The sequence below is a fragment of the Ruditapes philippinarum genome, unplaced genomic scaffold (genome assembly GCF_026571515.1).
Source record: "Ruditapes philippinarum isolate M1 unplaced genomic scaffold, ASM2657151v2 ctg182_1_1_1_1, whole genome shotgun sequence".
NCBI classification, from domain to species: Eukaryota; Metazoa; Mollusca; class Bivalvia; order Venerida; family Veneridae; genus Ruditapes; species Ruditapes philippinarum.
In genome coordinates this window covers 307,793-325,950 of record NW_026863049.1, presented here as the reverse complement: position 1 = coordinate 325,950, position 18,158 = coordinate 307,793, and the positions used below count along the sequence as shown (strand labels likewise).

At 34.6% G+C, this 18,158-nt stretch overlaps 1 protein-coding gene and 1 long non-coding RNA gene across 2 annotated transcripts; both read right to left on the bottom strand.

Moving 5' to 3' along the window:
* Window positions 1–688: 688 nt before the first annotated feature.
* LOC132720990 (nucleosome-remodeling factor subunit BPTF-like) lies at window positions 689–17,811 on the bottom strand. Its single transcript, XM_060705236.1, has 3 exons — window positions 16,273–17,811; window positions 3,424–3,544; window positions 689–925 (listed from the first exon to the last, which is right to left on the bottom strand). The coding sequence occupies exons 1-3, from the start codon at window positions 17,268–17,270 to the stop codon at window positions 800–802; spliced, it is 1,245 nt and encodes a 414-aa protein (XP_060561219.1). The 5' UTR covers window positions 17,271–17,811; the 3' UTR covers window positions 689–799.
* On the bottom strand, window positions 13,238–15,553 carry LOC132720991 (uncharacterized). Its single transcript, XR_009624412.1, has 2 exons — window positions 14,829–15,553; window positions 13,238–14,514 (listed from the first exon to the last, which is right to left on the bottom strand). It is a non-coding gene; the product is annotated as an uncharacterized LOC132720991 (long non-coding RNA).
* Window positions 17,812–18,158: the final 347 nt, after the last annotated feature.

The window sequence follows — 18,158 nt, the reverse complement described above, 5'->3', positions numbered from 1 at the left end:
CTTGTTAATTGATGATCACTTTTATTTTTACGAGAATCAGAGATTTTCAAGGATTTTTTTTCAAAATCAAGCCAATTTTTAGCACTTTTACAAGGACACCCTCAATTCAAGCACTTTTCAAGACAGAGATCGTTTTCAAGCACTTTTCAAGACCTGTGCGAACCCTGGACATTCCTGTGAAGTTTAGATGAAATTGGCTTAGCAGTTTATGAGGAGATGTCATTTAAAGTATAAGTTTACGGACAGACGCCAGACGAAAGTGATCACAAAAGCTCACCATGTCACTTTGTAACAGGTGAGCTAAAAACTGACCATTAGGGGGCCATAACTGTGCCCCCCACGAAAAAAATCAAGTGGAAAGATACTATGCACAACTAGGAATTGTGATAAAGAATCCTGTAAAGTTTCACTGAAATCCCCGCAGCGGTTTTGGAGATGAAGTGCAAACAAATTTATTTTACTCAAAAATCGACCATTAAGGGGGACATAACTGTGCAAATAATCATGAGACTTTGCACAACTAGGCAATAACGCACCCCCCCCCAAAGCGATTTTGGAGATGAAGCCCCCCCCCCTCCCCCCAAGCGGTTTTGGAGATGAAGCACGGACAAGCTATATACTATGCACAACTAGGCATGGTGACAAATAATCCTGTGAAGTTTCACTGAAATTCTCCAAGTGGTTTTGGATGAGGCGTGGACAAGATTATCAGACAAACGGACAGTGCAATTACTATATGCCCCCCTTCTGGGCATAAAAACTTGTTTTTCAAAACAATGAATTTTTGACAGTAAATTACTTACACTATGATTCTTCTAACTAGAAACCAGTATTTTCTGCCCAGTCTGTCATAACCAAGAGGATCTTGTCTACATAACAGACCTCCTTTCTCTGCTTCTGATACACAGTCTGTAACACCTTTAACCTGTAATGACCACAGAGATATTCAGGAAGTAGGCAAATGCTGGTTTTTCTCCATCTAATCCTGGGTGCAAACAACTCAGAATTTTAACATAGTACATGTAAATATAACTGTAATATTAAGCACAACACATTGATCATACTATTGTGAATGAAAGTGCATCATAAATTTATAACAGTCAAAGTTTGTTCACCGGGATTAGACGAGAAGAAACCCACATTTGACGAGCTTCGGATAACATCTATAATTCAAATTTTTTTATGAGTCTTTAACACTATCGGACACATCTTTTGAAAAAGACGGCCATGATGGCCCTGAAATTGCCCACCTGAATATGGAAACTCTCCATGACAAGGAACGAGTAATATTGTTAACTATCAAAAAAAAGCAGAATATAAAATCTAAAACTGATATCACAAAGTTCATATTTGTATCTGAAATAGTGCATATGTAAAAACATTACTGGTTGTTATTGCTAAGGGAAAACAAGAGTTCCAAAAGACGTGTACATATAAGGAAAATCAATAACCCCAGGAGGCGGGGCCAATTTTCACCCCAGGGTTTTTATTTGAACAACTTGGTAGATACTCTCAAGAAGATGTTTCATGCTAAATATCTAAGCTCAAGCTATTTGGGTTTTTTTTAAAAGATTTTTTTTTAAAGTTTTTACTATATACATATATGGAAAATCAATGCAACCCTGTGGAGGAGCCAATTTTGACCCTAGGGCTTTTATTTTAACAAACTTAGTAGATGTTTCATGCTAAATATCTTAGCTCTACCTATTTGAGTTTTTTTTAAAAGGAAGACTTTTTCAAGTTTTTACTATTTATACAGTGCACATCGGATACAACGAGATCGTCAGGATCATTTATTTCTACTTTCTCTTTTGCATGCATCTTCCTTGAAGAGTACATAATGGGAGGTAACTCTTTGCACTTAGAAGTTTTTGTTTTATTTAAATATACATTATATAAATATATCTTGCTATTACTGAATTTAAACAAAACATTTGAAAACACATACTACGCCTTACTGCATGTTTTTTTTTTAAATTATGTACATCTTAAATTTAGTGCAGTGTAGTTCTCACGAACATCAAATAACACTGCAAGAAATAAGCCGCTTCCTTTATGCTTATCACTCAATAAAAGTTGTTTAGTTAAAACATTTCGTCACCTAGAGGACAATTTGGCCTGGAGCGCTAAGGCTGACACATTAGATCGCTTATTGCTCAATCATTACTTCTTTAATTTACCTTTGTTTTCGATCACCATTGTTTTTCTCAATGACATGCCACTGGAGTGACCTCATTAATTTATGAAAATACATATGGGAAGGTGAATATATGTACCTTGTAACCAATATCTTGCTAAAACCGAATTCGTTATAAACAGTATAAACTCAAAAACTAAATAGTTCATGCTTAATATCTAAGCTCTAGCTATTTGGGTTTTTAAAAAGAAGACTTTGTAAGTTTTTACTACATACATATAAGGAAAATCAATTACCCCATCCCCCCTCCCCCCTGTAGGGCCAATTTTGACCCCAGGGCTTATATTTGAACAAACTTTGTAGACACACTCAAGAAGTTGTTTCATGCCAAATATCTAAGCTCTATTTTTTTGTTTGTTTTTTTAAAAGATGATTTTTTGTTTTCACTATATACATATAATGAAGATCAATAACCCCCTGAGGAGGAGCAAATTTAAATTATAGGGCTTTTATTTGAACAAACTTGGCAGAAACTTACTAGAAGATGTTTCATGCTTAATATCTGAGCTCTATCTATTTAGGTTTTTTAAAAGAAGATTTTTTTTAAGTTTTTACTATATACATATAAGGAAAATCAATGGGGCTGGGGCTGGGCCAATTTTGACCCCAGGGCTTTTATTTGAACAAATTTTGTAGACACTGACTAGACGATGTTTCATGCCAAATATTTAAGCTCTATCTCTTTTAGTTTTTTAAAAGAAGACTTTTTTAAGTTTTTTCTTTCGGTTGCCATGGCAACCAGAGTTCTGCATGGAATTAAATTCTTTCAACAATTTTTAAAGTTGACTACTAAAGGAACATTCCTGTGAAGTTTGGATGAAATTGGCTTAGTGGTTTATGAGGAGATGTCGTTTAAAGTAAAAGTTTAGAGACGGATGGACGGGAACCAAACGAAAAGCAATCACAAAAGCTCACCATGTCACTTTGTGACAGGTGAACTAAAAATGCTTATCAAAATTAATTGTATCGTCCTTCAAACAAAGTGCCACTTTTACACTTTCCCCTTGGTAGCCTTTGTTGACAGGTTTAACTGTAGTTTATATATCTTCATTTTTTGGTTCTTCAAACAGTCAAACTAAAACTAAAAGTTGTGCTGGAAAAATCAAGAGTTTCAGTTTTCCCCCATAAATAATGCATTATTATTATTATTATTATCATTATTATTATTATTATTATTAATTATTATTATTATGTAAGACTTATTGATCAATATAATTATTGTTCACTTGATGAGCTCTGCAGATGCTGCACAACCAATCATCATCTGGGACTTCTTCTAAAGGAGGGTCTACACATGTCAAATGGTACACTGCAGAGCATGTCTCACAACATAGAAGATCTCCCAATCTGAAATAAAATCATTTTATTCAAAATATACAAAATATAATTATAACAAGGAATACATCAAAAAATGTTTTCAGAAAAGGCATGCCAAGCCACACAAAATCTTATCTTTTTCACAAAGAAAATACAAGACTACTGTACGAAATATTTCAATGTCTCTCTGTATGCATATTTGTTGACGTTGATTAATTAACAAATACTGCTGTTCATATATTACAAATTTAGCTTATTTTAAATATGTTTAGATTCTGTACTTAATGCATTTTACTGCGTGTGAGTGTCTTTTTGTTATTATGTCTGGGAAAGAAAATGAACCCAAATTTTCTTTTCAAAACTAGTGAATACTGTAATGATTCCAGGCCTCAGCATTAGCAGTGGTTCGCTAGTCCGAGACCATCTCATTTTGGCAAGGTTAGGACGACCTTATTTTGTAAGCAATTGGTCCATCAAAAAATAAATTTAAACATACAAGGCAATATTTGCTTTTTTTAAGTACCTTAGGGTGTCTGTAACAACATTTTTGGAAAGAAAGGATAACTTTTTGGATACTTTTTCAAAATATTACATCTTTTGCGGACTGTGTGGGTAGGGGGATATACTTAAAGTCTGAATATCTTACAGTTTATGATAAAAATTGTTTTATTTCTCTTAATTTTATTAAAATATTAAGTATTCTGATAAATGTTACAAATTTTTTTTTTAGATATAAACAAATTTGCTTTCAAATTTTCAGTATTTTTCCCGCAAAGTAAAATTTTCAAACATGTTTGAAACAAAGAAGAAACAAGAGCCGGTTGAACCGGGTGATGCTCCCCAAGAAGGTTTTGGACACAGGAATGTATAAAAAAATGAACAAAGGGCAAAAACTCCAAAATTAGGCAAGGCAGAGTTATGGTTTTTGCACTGCACTTCTTTTCAATGAGATCTATTAAGTTTTGTGATAATATCTCTTAAAGTTTCAGAGTTATGTCCCGGGTAAAATTCAAAGTGTAAAAATGAACAAAGGGCAATAACTCCAAAATTAGACAAGGCTGTGTTTAGGTTCTTTAGAATTGCAGTTCTATCCAATGAGATCTATCTACATACAAAGTTTCATGTTGATATCTCTTATAGTTTTAGTGTTATGTCCTGGACAAAAGTCAAAAAGTAAAAATAAACAACAGACAATAACTTCAAAATAAGGCTTGGCGGAATTATGGTTCTTTAACAATGCACTTCTACCCAATGAGACCCATTTACCTACAAAGTTTCATGTTGATATCTCTTATAGTTTTAGAGTAATGTTCTAGACAAAGTATCAAAATGAACAAAGGGCAATAACTCAAAAATTAGGCAAGACATAGTTATGGTTCTTTAACAATGCACTTCTACTCAATGAGATCTATCTACCTACAAAGTTTCATATTGATATCTCTTATACTTTTAGAGTTATGTCCCGGACAAAGTTCAAAGTGTAAAAATAAACAAAGGGCAATAATTCAAGTATTAGACAAGGCAGAGTTACAGTTCTTGTGCACTGCACACCTACTCAATGAGATCTATCTACCTACAAAGTTTCATGTTGATATCTCTTATAGTTTTAGAGTTATGTCCCGGACAAAGTTCAAAGTGTAAAAATAAACAAAGGGCAATAACTCAAAAATTAGGCAAGGCAGAGTTACGGTTCTTGTGCACTGCACACCTACTCAATGAGGTCTATCTACCTACAAAGTTTCATGTTGATACCTCTTGTTGTTTCAAAGTTATGTCCCAGACAAGAAAAGCAGACGGACAGACAAAGCGGCCACTATACAGTCTTCGACTTAACCCACTCGACCGACGACCGAGTCGAGTAAATTTGCGGGTGGTCGAGTGAAAATTCCAAGCTGGTAGCCCGTCTGGTCGAGGGCTTTTTTCATATCCAAATTAAGAAAATGTTGGAAATATGCAGAGCTTCAGATAGCAATGTTTTGGCTTTATGAAAATACAATATATTTCTGCTGAATTGGATGGAAAACTAAAAGTACTATTGTCAACACTGCTGTAAGTTGAAAACGAAAGTACCAGGAAGTGACATCGAGTAAAAAGGGAAGGTAACTCTTGGGAGTTTCTGAAATGAATTTATTGATCAAGTTAAATTTGGTGTAATCATCTAGGACTTAACCTAATATTCAATTTGTTTAGACATATATTATAATGTTTTTGCTACAAAATAAAGAAAAATGTTGTACTTGCCACTTTAGTTATTGGAAAACATATTTCTCTCTTGCCATCTGCAGTTTTGTACTCAATATTGTCGTACCAAGTTTACAGTTACGGACAATTTCCTCAAAGACTAATTCTTTGTGTATAAAAGTTTTAATTCTATTATATTTATTTTTCATTAATTCTAATTTTAATCATAAATAATCAAAACCAAAGAGCGGCACTAAAATGTAGACTGTAGAAATAGAGTATGAATAAAGCCTCATGCTGACCATGTAGCTGATTGTAAAAGAATGTGACACATTCAAACAACAACATGTCAGCAACAAAAAAATGAGTCTTGTCATTAATTTGCTGTGTAACCTTAACAAACCCTAGTCTAGGGAAGCCTGCCTTAACAGAGCAAGTTTTGTATTATTTAACGTTGAATCAACATTTTATTATATAAGTCAGTCTGATTTATGTAAAGAAAGGAACTTTTTAGAAGGCAATGGAATTTGATAACAAAACAATGCAAATTCTTTTTATAAATTTTACCCCAGAATTTTCATTTTACTCTAGATTTTGATGGGTAAACCACCTTGGCCCTAAAAATTATTTGCAGCTTTATTAAACTTAAAACACTTATGAAATATTATTGATTGTTAGACATTTATTAGGCGTCATCTTGTGCTGCACAATATGTCTTTTCTCTTGTATTTTGAAGGCACTAAGCCAAAAAGGAACACACCAAAAATAAACAAGAGCTGTCACTGGAGACAGCCAAGCTCGACTAATAAAATACTGGACGCAGTAAGGAGGACAAAACTATGAAAGAAAAAACAATTATGTATAATTATGTATTAAGTTATAGTAAACAAGAGGGCCATGATGGCCCAAAGTCGCTCACCTGTATATAGGCCCCTGGAGCGGGGCCAGTTTAAACCCCAGGGCTTTTATTTGAACAAACTTGGTTGTATATGTATGCATGTATATATATATATATATATATATATATATATATATATATATATATATATATATATATATATATATATATATACATACATACATACATACCAGTGATTTTCTCGCTTAATTGGGAAGAAGCCTTAGCCTCTTGATTTTGGGAAAAAATTATCGCTAAAATTGCCAATTTGGGAAGAAAAAAGCATGTTTCAGTTCAGATTTTTGGGAAAACTGCATGATTTAAAAAAAATTTCAATTGGGAAGAGGCCCTTTTTCTGGAGTCTGTTATATATGTAGGAAAATCACTGCATACATATATAGATATATATATATATATATATATATATATATACATATATATATATATATACACAACATACATACATATATATATATATATATATATATATACATAATATGTATATATATATATGTATATATATATATATGTATATATATATATACATTTATATATATATATATTTATATATATATATATATATATATATATATATATATATATATATATATATATATAATATATATATATATATATTAAATATATATGTGTATATATATAATATGTATATATCTAAAAAAAAAAAAGTCAAGATAATGAATGACCCCCGGGGCGGGGCCAATTTTGACCCCAGGGCTTTTATTTGAACAAACTTGGTAGACACCCATGAGAACATGTTTCATGCTAAATATCTTAGCTCTAGCTCTTTGAGTTCTTTAAAAGAAGATTTTTTAAGTTTTTACTATATGCACATAGGGAAAATCAATGACCCCTGGGGGCGGGGCAATTTTGACCCTAGGGCTTTTATTTGAACAAACTTTGTAGACACTCATTAGAAGATGTTTCATGCTAAATATCTTAGCTCTAGCTCTATGGGTTCTTTAAAAGAAGATTTTTTAAGTTTTAACTATATGCATATAGGGAAAATCAAAGACACCCTGGGGCGGGGCCAATTTTGACCCTAGGGCTTTTATTTGAACAAACTTGGTAGACACTCACTAGAAGATGTTTCATGCTTTATATCTAAACACTAGCTATCTGGGTTTTTTCAAAGAAGATTTTTAAGTTTTGCTATACACAGTCATATAAGGAAAATCAATGACCCCCGGGCGGGGCCAATTTTGGCCCTAGGGCTTTGATTTGAACAAACTTTGTAGACACTCACTAGAAGATGTTTCATGCTTTATAGCTAAACTCCAGCTATTTGGGTTTTTTTTAAAGAAGATTTTTTAAGTTTTTGCTATACACATATAAGGAAAATCAATGACCCCCGGGGCGGAGCCAATTTTGACCCCAGGGCTTTTATTTGAACAAACTTGGTAGACACCCATTAGAACATGTTTCATGCTAAATATCTTAGCTCTAGCTCTTTGAGTTCTTTAAAAGAAGATTTTTTAAGTTTTTACTATATGCATATAGGGAAAATCAATGACCCCTGGGGCAGGGCCAATTTTGACCCTAGGGCTTTGATTTGAACAAACTTGGTAGGCACTCATTAGAAGATGTTTCATGCCAAATATCTAAGCTCTAGCTCTTACGGTTTTTTAGAAGAAGATTTTTTAAAGTTTTTCTTATTGGTTGCCATGGCAACCAGAGTTTTTAATGGAATTTAAATTTTTGAACAACTTTGAAAGGGGTCCACCTAAGGATCATTTCTGTAAAGTTTGGTTGCAATTGGCCATGTAGTTTAGGAGGAGATGTTGTTTGAAAAGTTTGACGCCATTTTTTGAAGGACGCACGACGCACGACGCACGCAGAGTGATGACAAAAGCTCACCTTTGAGCACTTCGTGCTCAGGTGAGCTAAAAAAATATCATTTGTTAACATAAATTCCAAGATCAAGGGGAATAATTCTAGAAAAAGTCATGCTAGAGTTATGAACCTTTCACACAACATGTGTGTAATGATAAGAAATATATATTTGAAGTTTGAAGTAGATACCTTAAAAAGTAAAGAAGTTATAATAATCAAAAGTTCAAAGAAAGATAAATCTGTAAATATTGCTTCAAGAGTTACGAACATTGTCACATAAAATGTAATTGATGATAAGGAATAAGTATTAGAAGTTTGAGGTAGATACCTTAACAAGAGGGCCATGATGGCCCTGAGGTCGCTCACCTGTATATAGCCCCCCCCCCCCCCCCCGCCCAATTTTTACCCAAGGGCTTCTATTTGTTTATTTGAACAGACTTGGTAGACACCCATAGGAAGTTGTTTCATGCAAAACATCTAAGTTCTAGCTCATTGGGTTTTTTAAAAGAAGATTTTTTAAGTTTTTACTATACACATACAGTTAAAAACAATGACACCCTCGGGCAGGGCCAGTTTTGACCCCTGGGCTTTTATTTGAACAAACTTTGTAGATATTTACTTAAAGATGTTTCATGCTTAATATCTAAACTCTAGTTATTTGGGTTTTTTCAAAGAAGATTTTTAAGTTTTTGCTATGTATATAAGGAAAATCAATGACCCCCGGGGCGGGGCCAGTTTTGACCCTGGGGCTTTTATTTGAACAAACTTGGTAGACACCCATTAGAACATGTCTCATGCTAAATATCTTAGCTCTAGCTCTTACAGTTCTTTAAAAGAAGATTTTATAAGTTTTTACTATATGCATATAAGGAATATCAATGACCCCCTGGGGCGGGGCCAATTTTGACCCCAGGGCTTTTATTTGAACAAACTTGGTAGACATTCACTAGAAGATGTTTCATGCCAAATATCTAAGCTCTAGCTCTTACGATTCTTTAAAAGAAGATTTTTTAAGTTTTTACTATATGCATATAGGGAAAATCAATGACCCCCGGGGCGGGGCCAATTTTGACCCCAGGGCTTTTATTTGAACAAACTTGGTAGACATTCACTAGAAGATGTTTCATGCCAAATATCTTAGCTCTAGCTCTTACAGTTCTTTAAAAGAAGATTTTTTAAATTTTTACTTTATGCATATAGGGAAAATCAATGACCCCCTGGGGCGGGGCCAATTTGGACCCCAGGGCTTTTATTTGAACAAACTTGGTAGACATTCACCAGAAGATGTTTCATCCCAAATATCTAAGCTCTAGCTCTTACAGTTCTTTAAAAGAAGATTTTTTAAGTTTATACTATATGCATATAGGGAAAATCAATGACCCCCTGGGGCGGGGCCAATTTTGACCCCAGGGCTTTTATTTGAACAAACTTGGTAGACATTTACTAGAAGATGTTTTATGCCAAATACCTAAGCTCTAGCTCTTACGGTTCTTTAAAAGAAGATTTTTTTAAGTTTTTACTATATGCATATAGGGAAAATCAATTACCCCCCAGGGTGGGGCCAATTTTGACCCCAGGGCTTTTATTTGAACAAACTTGGTAAACATTCACTAGAAGATGTTTCATGCCAAATATCTAAGCTCTAGCTCTTTGGGTTCTTTAAAAGAAGATTTTTTAATTTTTTACTTTATGCATATAGGGAAAATCAATGACCCCCTGGGGCGGGGCCAATTTTGACCCCAGGGCTTTTTTTTGAACAAACTTGGTAGACATTCACTAGAAGATGTTTCATGCCAAATATCTAAGCTCTAGCTCTTACAGTTCTTTAAAAGAAGATTTTTTAAGTGTTTACTATATGCATATAGGGAAAATCAATGACCCCCCTGGGGCGGGGCCAATTTTGACCCCAGGGCTTTTATTTGAACAAACTTGGTAGACACTCACTAGAAGATGTTCCATGCCAAATATCTTAGCTCTAGCTCTTACAGTTCTTTAAAAGAAGATTTTTTAAGTTTTTACTATATGCATATAGGGAAAATCAATGACCCCCCGGGGCGGGGCCAATTTTGACCCCAGGGCTTTTATTTGAACAAACTTGGTAGACACTCATTAGAAGATGTTTCATGCCAAATATCTAAGCTCTAGCTCTTACAGTTCTTTAAAAGAAGATTTTTTAAGTGTTTACTATATGCATATAGGGAAAATCAATGACCCCCTGGGGCGGGGCCAGTTTTGACCCCAGGGCTTTTATTTGAACAAACTTGGTAGACACTCACTAGAAGATGTTCCATGCCAAATATCTTAGCTCTAGCTCTTACAGTTCTTTAAAAGAAGATTTTTTAAGTTTTTACTATATGCATATAGGGAAAATCAATGACCCCCCCCCCGGGGCGGGGCCAATTTTGACCCCAGGGCTTTTATTTGAACAAACTTGGTAGACACTCATTAGAAGATGTTTCATGCCAAATATCTAAGCTCTAACTCTTAGGGTTGTTTAAAAGAAGACATTTAAAGATTTTTCTTTCGGTTGCCATGGCAACCAGAGTTCTGCATGGAATTAAATTCTTTGAACAATTTTAAAAGGTGACCACCAAAGGAACATTCCTGTGAAGTTTGGATGAAATTGGCTCAGTGGTTTATGAGGAGATGTCTTTTAAAGCAAAAGTTTACGGACGGACGACGGACGGACGACGGACGGACGGACGCCGGACGAAAAGCGATCACAAAAGCTCACCCTGTCACTTTGTGACAGGTGAGCTAAAAACTAAAAAAGTTATAGTAAAAAATAACATTTTTCTAGTAATTTCTAAGTTTATGGGGAGATAATTCTTGCAATATTAGTGCTAGAGTTATGAACCTTGCCACATAAGATGTGGATGATGATAAGTTACATATATTTGAAGTATGAAGTTGATCCCTTTAGAAATAAGTAAGTAACAGTAAAAACTAGTATTTTTTAAGGAAAATTCGAACTTCAAGGGGAGATCAATCTGAAAATATTGGTGCTAGAGTTATGAACCTTGTCACATAAGATGGGGATGATGATAAGGTACATATATTTGAAGTATGAGGTTGATCCCTTAAGAAATAAAGAAGTAACAGTAAAAAATAGTATTTTTTGAGGAAAATTCTAAGTTCAAGGGGAGATAAATCTGAAAATATTTGTGCTAGAGTTATGAACCTTGTCACATAAGATGGGGATGATGATAAGGTACATATATTTGAAGTATGAGGTTGATCCCTTAAGAAATAAAGAAGTAACAGTAAAAAATAGTATTTTTTAAGGAAAATTCTAAGTTCAAGGGGAGATAAATCTGAAAAAAATTGGTGCTAGAGTTATGAACCTTGTCACATAAGATGTGGTTGATGATAAGGAACATATATTTCAAGTTTGAAGTTGATACTTTAAGAAATGACAAAGTTATAGTGAAAAATATTTTACTGCACCAAAACTTTAATCTGAAATCTGGACGCGGACGTGGACGCCGACACCGGGGCAAGTAGGACAGCTCTCCATATACTTCGTATAGTCGAGCTAAAAAGTAATACGAAAAGGAATATAAATATGTCGTCAATGCATGTATCAGCCGACATGGTTACAGTAAACGAGGAGAAGAGTATTTTCAGTTTTTAAACAATTTTTTTCAGTGTCTGTGGACAATGCCACGCCACAGAAATATCAAAATATCTTCTTTTCATATGTAGTTTAAACTCTTCTTATTTAAATAATGAAAGGAAGAAAAGTTGATTAGTTGATATTTTAATAATGTTAAATGGTATATAAAACATAGAAAGTGTTATTTTTGTACAAAATGTATGCAAAAAATACCATTTTGGTTCGGGCTAGTTAAAATGTGTTTGGGCTAGTGAAATTTGTAAGCTGCTAGCCCGACTGGGCTAGTGCTGATAAAAAATTAAGGCGAAGACTGCTATATGCTCACCCTTCCGGAAGCATAACAGCAACAGACCGGCAAACGTATAGGGGATATTGTAAATCATTCACAAATATATGTTTCACTTAACTTAATTATAAGTTAGCTTGCTTTTTTTTTAATCATCTGCCGCATTCGTTATCATTCATGGTCTTTCACAGCTTTAATTTACCCTATAATTTAATGTATAAACAAAGCGCTATTTTTAGCGATGTCGGTTTACAACTGTTGCTGTGGCCACGTTTCAGCTTGTCTGCTAATTATGTCGGATTACACAATTAAATCTCGGTAATTCTGTAATTAGTCAAAATGGAGTTATGGTTCTTGTGCACTGCACTTCCTCTTATTGTGCTTGACCATTGTATAAAGATGTTTTAAATTCCAACCAGTATGTTTTAAGTTATGCTCCGGACAAGGAAAAGTAACAAAGGGCAATAACTCTGTAATTTGTCAAAATGGAGTTATAATTCTTGTGCACTGCATTTCCTTTAAATGTGCTTGACAACTGCATGAAGTTGTAATGAATTCCAACCGGTAGTTTTCAAGTTAGTGCTCCAGACAAAGAAAAGTAACAAAAGGCAATAACTCTGTCATTAGTCAAGATGGAGTTATGGTTCTCATGCACTGCACTTCCTCTCAATGTGCTTGACCATTGTATGAAGTTATATTGAATTCCAACCATTAGTCTTCAAGTTATGCTCCGGACAAAAAAGCAATGGAAAAGTAACAAAGGGCAATAACTCTGTAATTAGTCAAGATGGAGTTATGGTTCTTGTGCACGGCACTTCCCCTTATTGTGCTTGACCATTGTATGAAGTTGTTTTGAATTCCAACCAGTAGTTTTCAAGTTATGCTCCGGACAAGGAAAAGTAACAAAGGGCAGTTACTCTGTAATTAGTCAAATGGAGTTATGGTTCTTGTGCACTGCACTTCCTCTCAATGTGCTTGACCATTGTATGAAGTTATATTCAATTCCAACCATTAGTCTTCAAGTTATAGTCCGGACAAAAGAAAGCAATGGAAAAATAACAAAGGGCAATAACTCTGTAATTACTTTAGATAGAGTTATGGTTCTTGTGCACTGCACTTCCCCTTATTGTGCTTGACAATTGTATGAAGTTGTTTCGAGTTTCAACCAGTAGTTTTCAAGTTATGATCCCGACAAGGAAAAGTAACAAAGGGCAATAACTCTGTAATTAGTCAAGATGGAGTTATGGTTCTTGTGCACTCCACTTCCTCTCAATGTGCTTGACCATTGTATGAAGTTATATTGAATTCCAACCATTAGTCTTCAAGTTATGCTCCGGACAAGGAAAATGCAACGGACCGCTGGACTGACCGACTGACCAACCGACCGCCTAACCGACCACCGGGTGACTCCTATATACCCCCCCAAACTTCGTTTTTGGGGGTATAATAACAGTAACTCAAGGACAATAACTCTGACAAAACTAAATTAATCCACAAATAAAACCCCAGGGCCTGTGTTCACAAAAAATTAAGGATCAAGATCAGGATCAAATTTAAAAACTCTAATATTCTTCATTGTTTATCCACATAGATTAAATATCTAATCTTAATTTGATAAAACTGGACTTGCAATAGCAAGTTTATGAAATTTTAGAATAAATTTGTTGTTATTTTTGCAAGATACGGGCATTTTACAGTTGATCCAAATATTAATCCTGATCCTAAAATTGATCCTTATTTTGATCCGTATATTTATGTATTTGTTTTGTAATTTGTCGATTTTATCCCAAAAAAGTTGTTCCTTCTTTGCAAATCAACAATTTTTTACATTTTGCATATTTACCATTCAATTCTAGCAAAACACTATTAATTAAATAGTAACATAAAACAAGAGCCATGTCAACATGGCCATCCCCTGCCAAATGTGTTTGCTCATTGGAAGAATGTATATGTAGTAGAGCAGAATAATTCCATTTTAAGAGGTCTTTTGGTAATGAAAACTGATGGCTATAGTGATTACATGTACAGATTTGAAACCTATGTGAATACTGATGGCTGAAAATAACAAAGGGCAATAACTGAAAAATAATGCAGGGTAGGTTATCATTCTTGTGTGCTGCATCCCTCCTCAGTAAAATCTATCCACCTATGAAGTTTCAAGTTGATACCTCAAATACTTTTTGAGAAAAAAATTGAATTGAAAAATTAAGTATGAAAAATAACAAAGGGCAATAACTCAAAAATTATAAAAGGTAGAGTTATCATTCTTGTGCACTGCACACCTTCTCAGTTAGATCTATGCACCTATGAAGTTTCATAATGATATCTCAAAGGCCTTTTGAGTTATGCTCTGGACAAAAATTAATTTTGAAAAATAACAAAGGGCAATAACTAAACAATTATGCAGGGTAGAGTTATCGTTCTTGTGCACTGCACTCCTCCTCAATGAGATCCATCCAGCTATGAAGTTTCAAGTTGATACCTCAAATACTTTTTGAGATAAGCTCCGGACAAAATAGTATGAAAAAGAACAAAGGGCAATAACTAAAAAATTGTATAGGGAAGAGTTATCATTCTTGTGCACAGCATTCCTCCTCAATAAGATCTATCCACCTATGACATTTCATGTTGACATCTCAAACACTTTTTGAGTTATGCTCCACTCAGGTGAAAAATTAAGTATGAAAAATAACAAAGGGCAATAACTCAAAAATTATGAAAGGTAGAGTTATCATTCTTGTGCACTGCACACCTCCTGAGTGAGATCTATGCACCTATGAAGTTTCATGTTGATATCTCATAGGCTTTTTGAGTTATGCTCTGGACAAAAATCAATTTTGAAAAATAACAAAGGGCAATAACTCAAAAATTATGCAGGGTAGAGTTATCATTCTTGTGCACTGCACTCCTCCTCAATGAGGTCTATCCACCTATGAAGTTTCAAGTTGAAAACTAAAATACTTTTAGAGATATGCTCCGGACAAAAATGTCGGACGGAAGGACGGGTCAGACGGACAGACGGAGACTATTACTATACCGAAAAGGCGGCGGGGGATAATAATGAAAATAAAATCAGGATCACTTGATCCTGATCTTTTCTTAGTGAACACGGGACCAGGTGTACAACTTTACATGCTGATCAACATTCCTGTAAATTTTGTTGACAAGCTTAAGCACATTTTAGAGCTACATGTGACCCAACATGAGAACACATGAGAACGCCCCCAATTAAAATATCATAAAGGGCCATAACTCTGACAAAAATCATTGAACCGGGAAATGCCAACAATATGCAAAACTAGACTTGGTAATGATCATTCCTGTAGTTAGGATGAAAAATGCACTGGTCAGTAGTTTTCGAAGAGTAGCAGTACTTTGGGAGTAGTGCCGGTACCAGACAGATTGGGAAAAAAACCATCGGTTTGACTCAAATTGGGAATTTTACATAAGATGCAAAACATTCTTTGGAGACATGAAAATTATGCATAATAAATACTTTAAAATCATGTATTATTAACTTTATGCTTCTTGAGGTTGAAAAAAAAAAGATAACCACAACAATTGTACATAAATAATGTTAAGGGTGTGAAACACTAAAAGTACGAAATTAACTGGGTACGAATATCACTCGTGTGGTTATACTTGGTTTTTATCACAGATCACTTATCAATGGCATTTCTGTTTTTGTTTACCTTTAAAATTGCCGATTTTTGAGAAAATTTTCAGTGTTATTTTGGGAATTTATCAGTCATTAATTGGGAAATTTGTTGTCTATTTTCTATTGGAAACGGTGCCGTATTCTGGTATCAGTTATATAAGGAAAAAAAACACTGAGTAGTTCGGACAAGTTTTGTGACAGCAACGGAAAAGTGAACCCTATATGTCGCCACTACTCTATAGCAGGCAACGCAAAAACTAATTCATACTTATGACATGCTCTACAATGGTCATCATATGTAATGTTGCCTTCATTAAGAATCTCTTCTCGGACTTTGTTTGTTGTTAAGAATATGTCTGTAAGGGTTTGAAGCACTTTCAGTTTATCAGACACACTAACAAATGGAAAATCTGGCAACTCTAAAATTCCTATTGCTTCCTGATAATCATCAGAACTGTTTTTATCACTTTCTAAGTAGGATTTTGCAACTTCTGGCCATGTCATTGCATCGTTAAAAAAGTATGTTATGTTGATACTATCTTTGGAGTCTGATGGACCAAATGTTGTACTATTACTATCTTCTTCTCTAAGAATAGCTTTAATCATCATAACATGTATTTCTGTATATAAGCTACATTGTTCTTCACCTAGTAATGATGCACAAAAATCTTCAAATGTAAAAGGCGATAACCTAACAATGGTTCTAAAATGGCGTACAATTTCATAAATTCCTAAACATTGCATCAAATATTCAGTTGGCATTAACAAGTCAGTAGAACTTGGAGGTAAATTTAATGGCGGTATTTCAATATCATCTAACAATTCTGGACTTTTGGGGCGACGAAAAAATACAACTCGTCTTTTACCAGATGTACTGTTACTTTCAACACTAAAGTCTGAATCAGATTCATCATCTTCGTTGTACGAGATATCAGAATCTCCATCAAGATTTGACATGTTGTCAAGGTTTTCACTGTCTGGACCAAGAGAACCAGCACCAGCACTATCTCTCGACATTTCATCATCATCATCAAAAAGATTCTGAATAAAACTTCTTCCCCTACTTGCAGCATCCCTTCTACCTTTGTCATATTTATTTCTTGTTGGTGTTGATGCTGGGGATATACTGAGAGGGGTACTCGATCGAGAATTACTGTCACCAACAAATCCACCTCCAAAGGCCTTTGGCTTTCTCAAAAAATTTGCAGATCTTGGTGTTGCAGTCCTTGGTGGCCTCCCACGACCTCTGCTGCCTCTGCCAGGCATGTCTACAGCGAATTGAGGTGACTGACACCTCAAAATGTCAGTTATGCAAATGTAAACAAACACACGTGCTCATGGCCTCAGATTTACGCGAATAAGAATCCATGTTTGTAAATTTGGAGGCCGCCATTTTCCATAATGAAGTCACGTGATAAATTGTGTATTCCTTCAAAGCGGCGATTTCAAACATCCGCTATATACCCAACTTTTCGGAAAGGCCAATCAAATATTTCATACGTTATTTAATCATTATTCGGTAATTCTTGATTTTAACTTTTATCATAAAGACAGAAATTACTGTCTTTCACTCGTTTTCTCCTCTTTTCTTAGCTGTTACCGATCCAACGCGGCTATGCGTGCCGCTTTGAAACCGTGTACGGCATTGGATGAATGTTTGATTGGAAAATTGAGAAACGTTTAAAAGATAAAGTTTTTAAACTTCTTTCTTCATAAGAATCAACTAAACTTATACAGGCTAAGAGGAATTCGATATTGGGGGCTTTAGAATTTTAGTAAATAGTGTACTTTAACTGAACGAACTAAAATCGACCACATAGTATTGACCAATCAAATCACTTGTAACAAAAATAACATTGTGTCTTATAAAAGGATGACTAACGAGGTTTCGCGAGAGAAAACGAGATCTTTCCTTTATAGTTGCCATTAAATGCTGAAATTGTTCTTTACAATGAGAAAAAAAAACAGCAACAAAAACATAGTTATATTTTTTCGGAAATAATACAGCTTGTAAAGTTGTAGTCTTCGTAAACAACAAAACCTTGGACAACAGGGAGGGTTTCAATATATTCAGCCGGGGTCGTCTCAAACATACCTCGATTGAGGACCTTATCAGGGTGGTAGCAAGACACTTCATCCTCCAGACACTTCACC

What these genes read in the sequence shown, in the direction of transcription:
- LOC132720990 (XM_060705236.1), bottom strand. Translation starts at nt 17,270, where the DNA reads ATGCCTGGCAGAGGCAGCAGAGGTCGTGGGAGGCCACCAAGGACTGCA. An exon ending in CATTGTAGAGCATGTCATAA is followed by an intron (nt 3,545 to 16,272) that starts GTATGAATTAGT and finishes ATTTTATTTCAG; the next exon opens with ATTGGGAGATCTTCTATGTT. An exon ending in GCATCTGCAGAGCTCATCAA is followed by an intron (nt 926 to 3,423) that starts GTGAACAATAAT and finishes TGGTCATTACAG; the next exon opens with GTTAAAGGTGTTACAGACTG.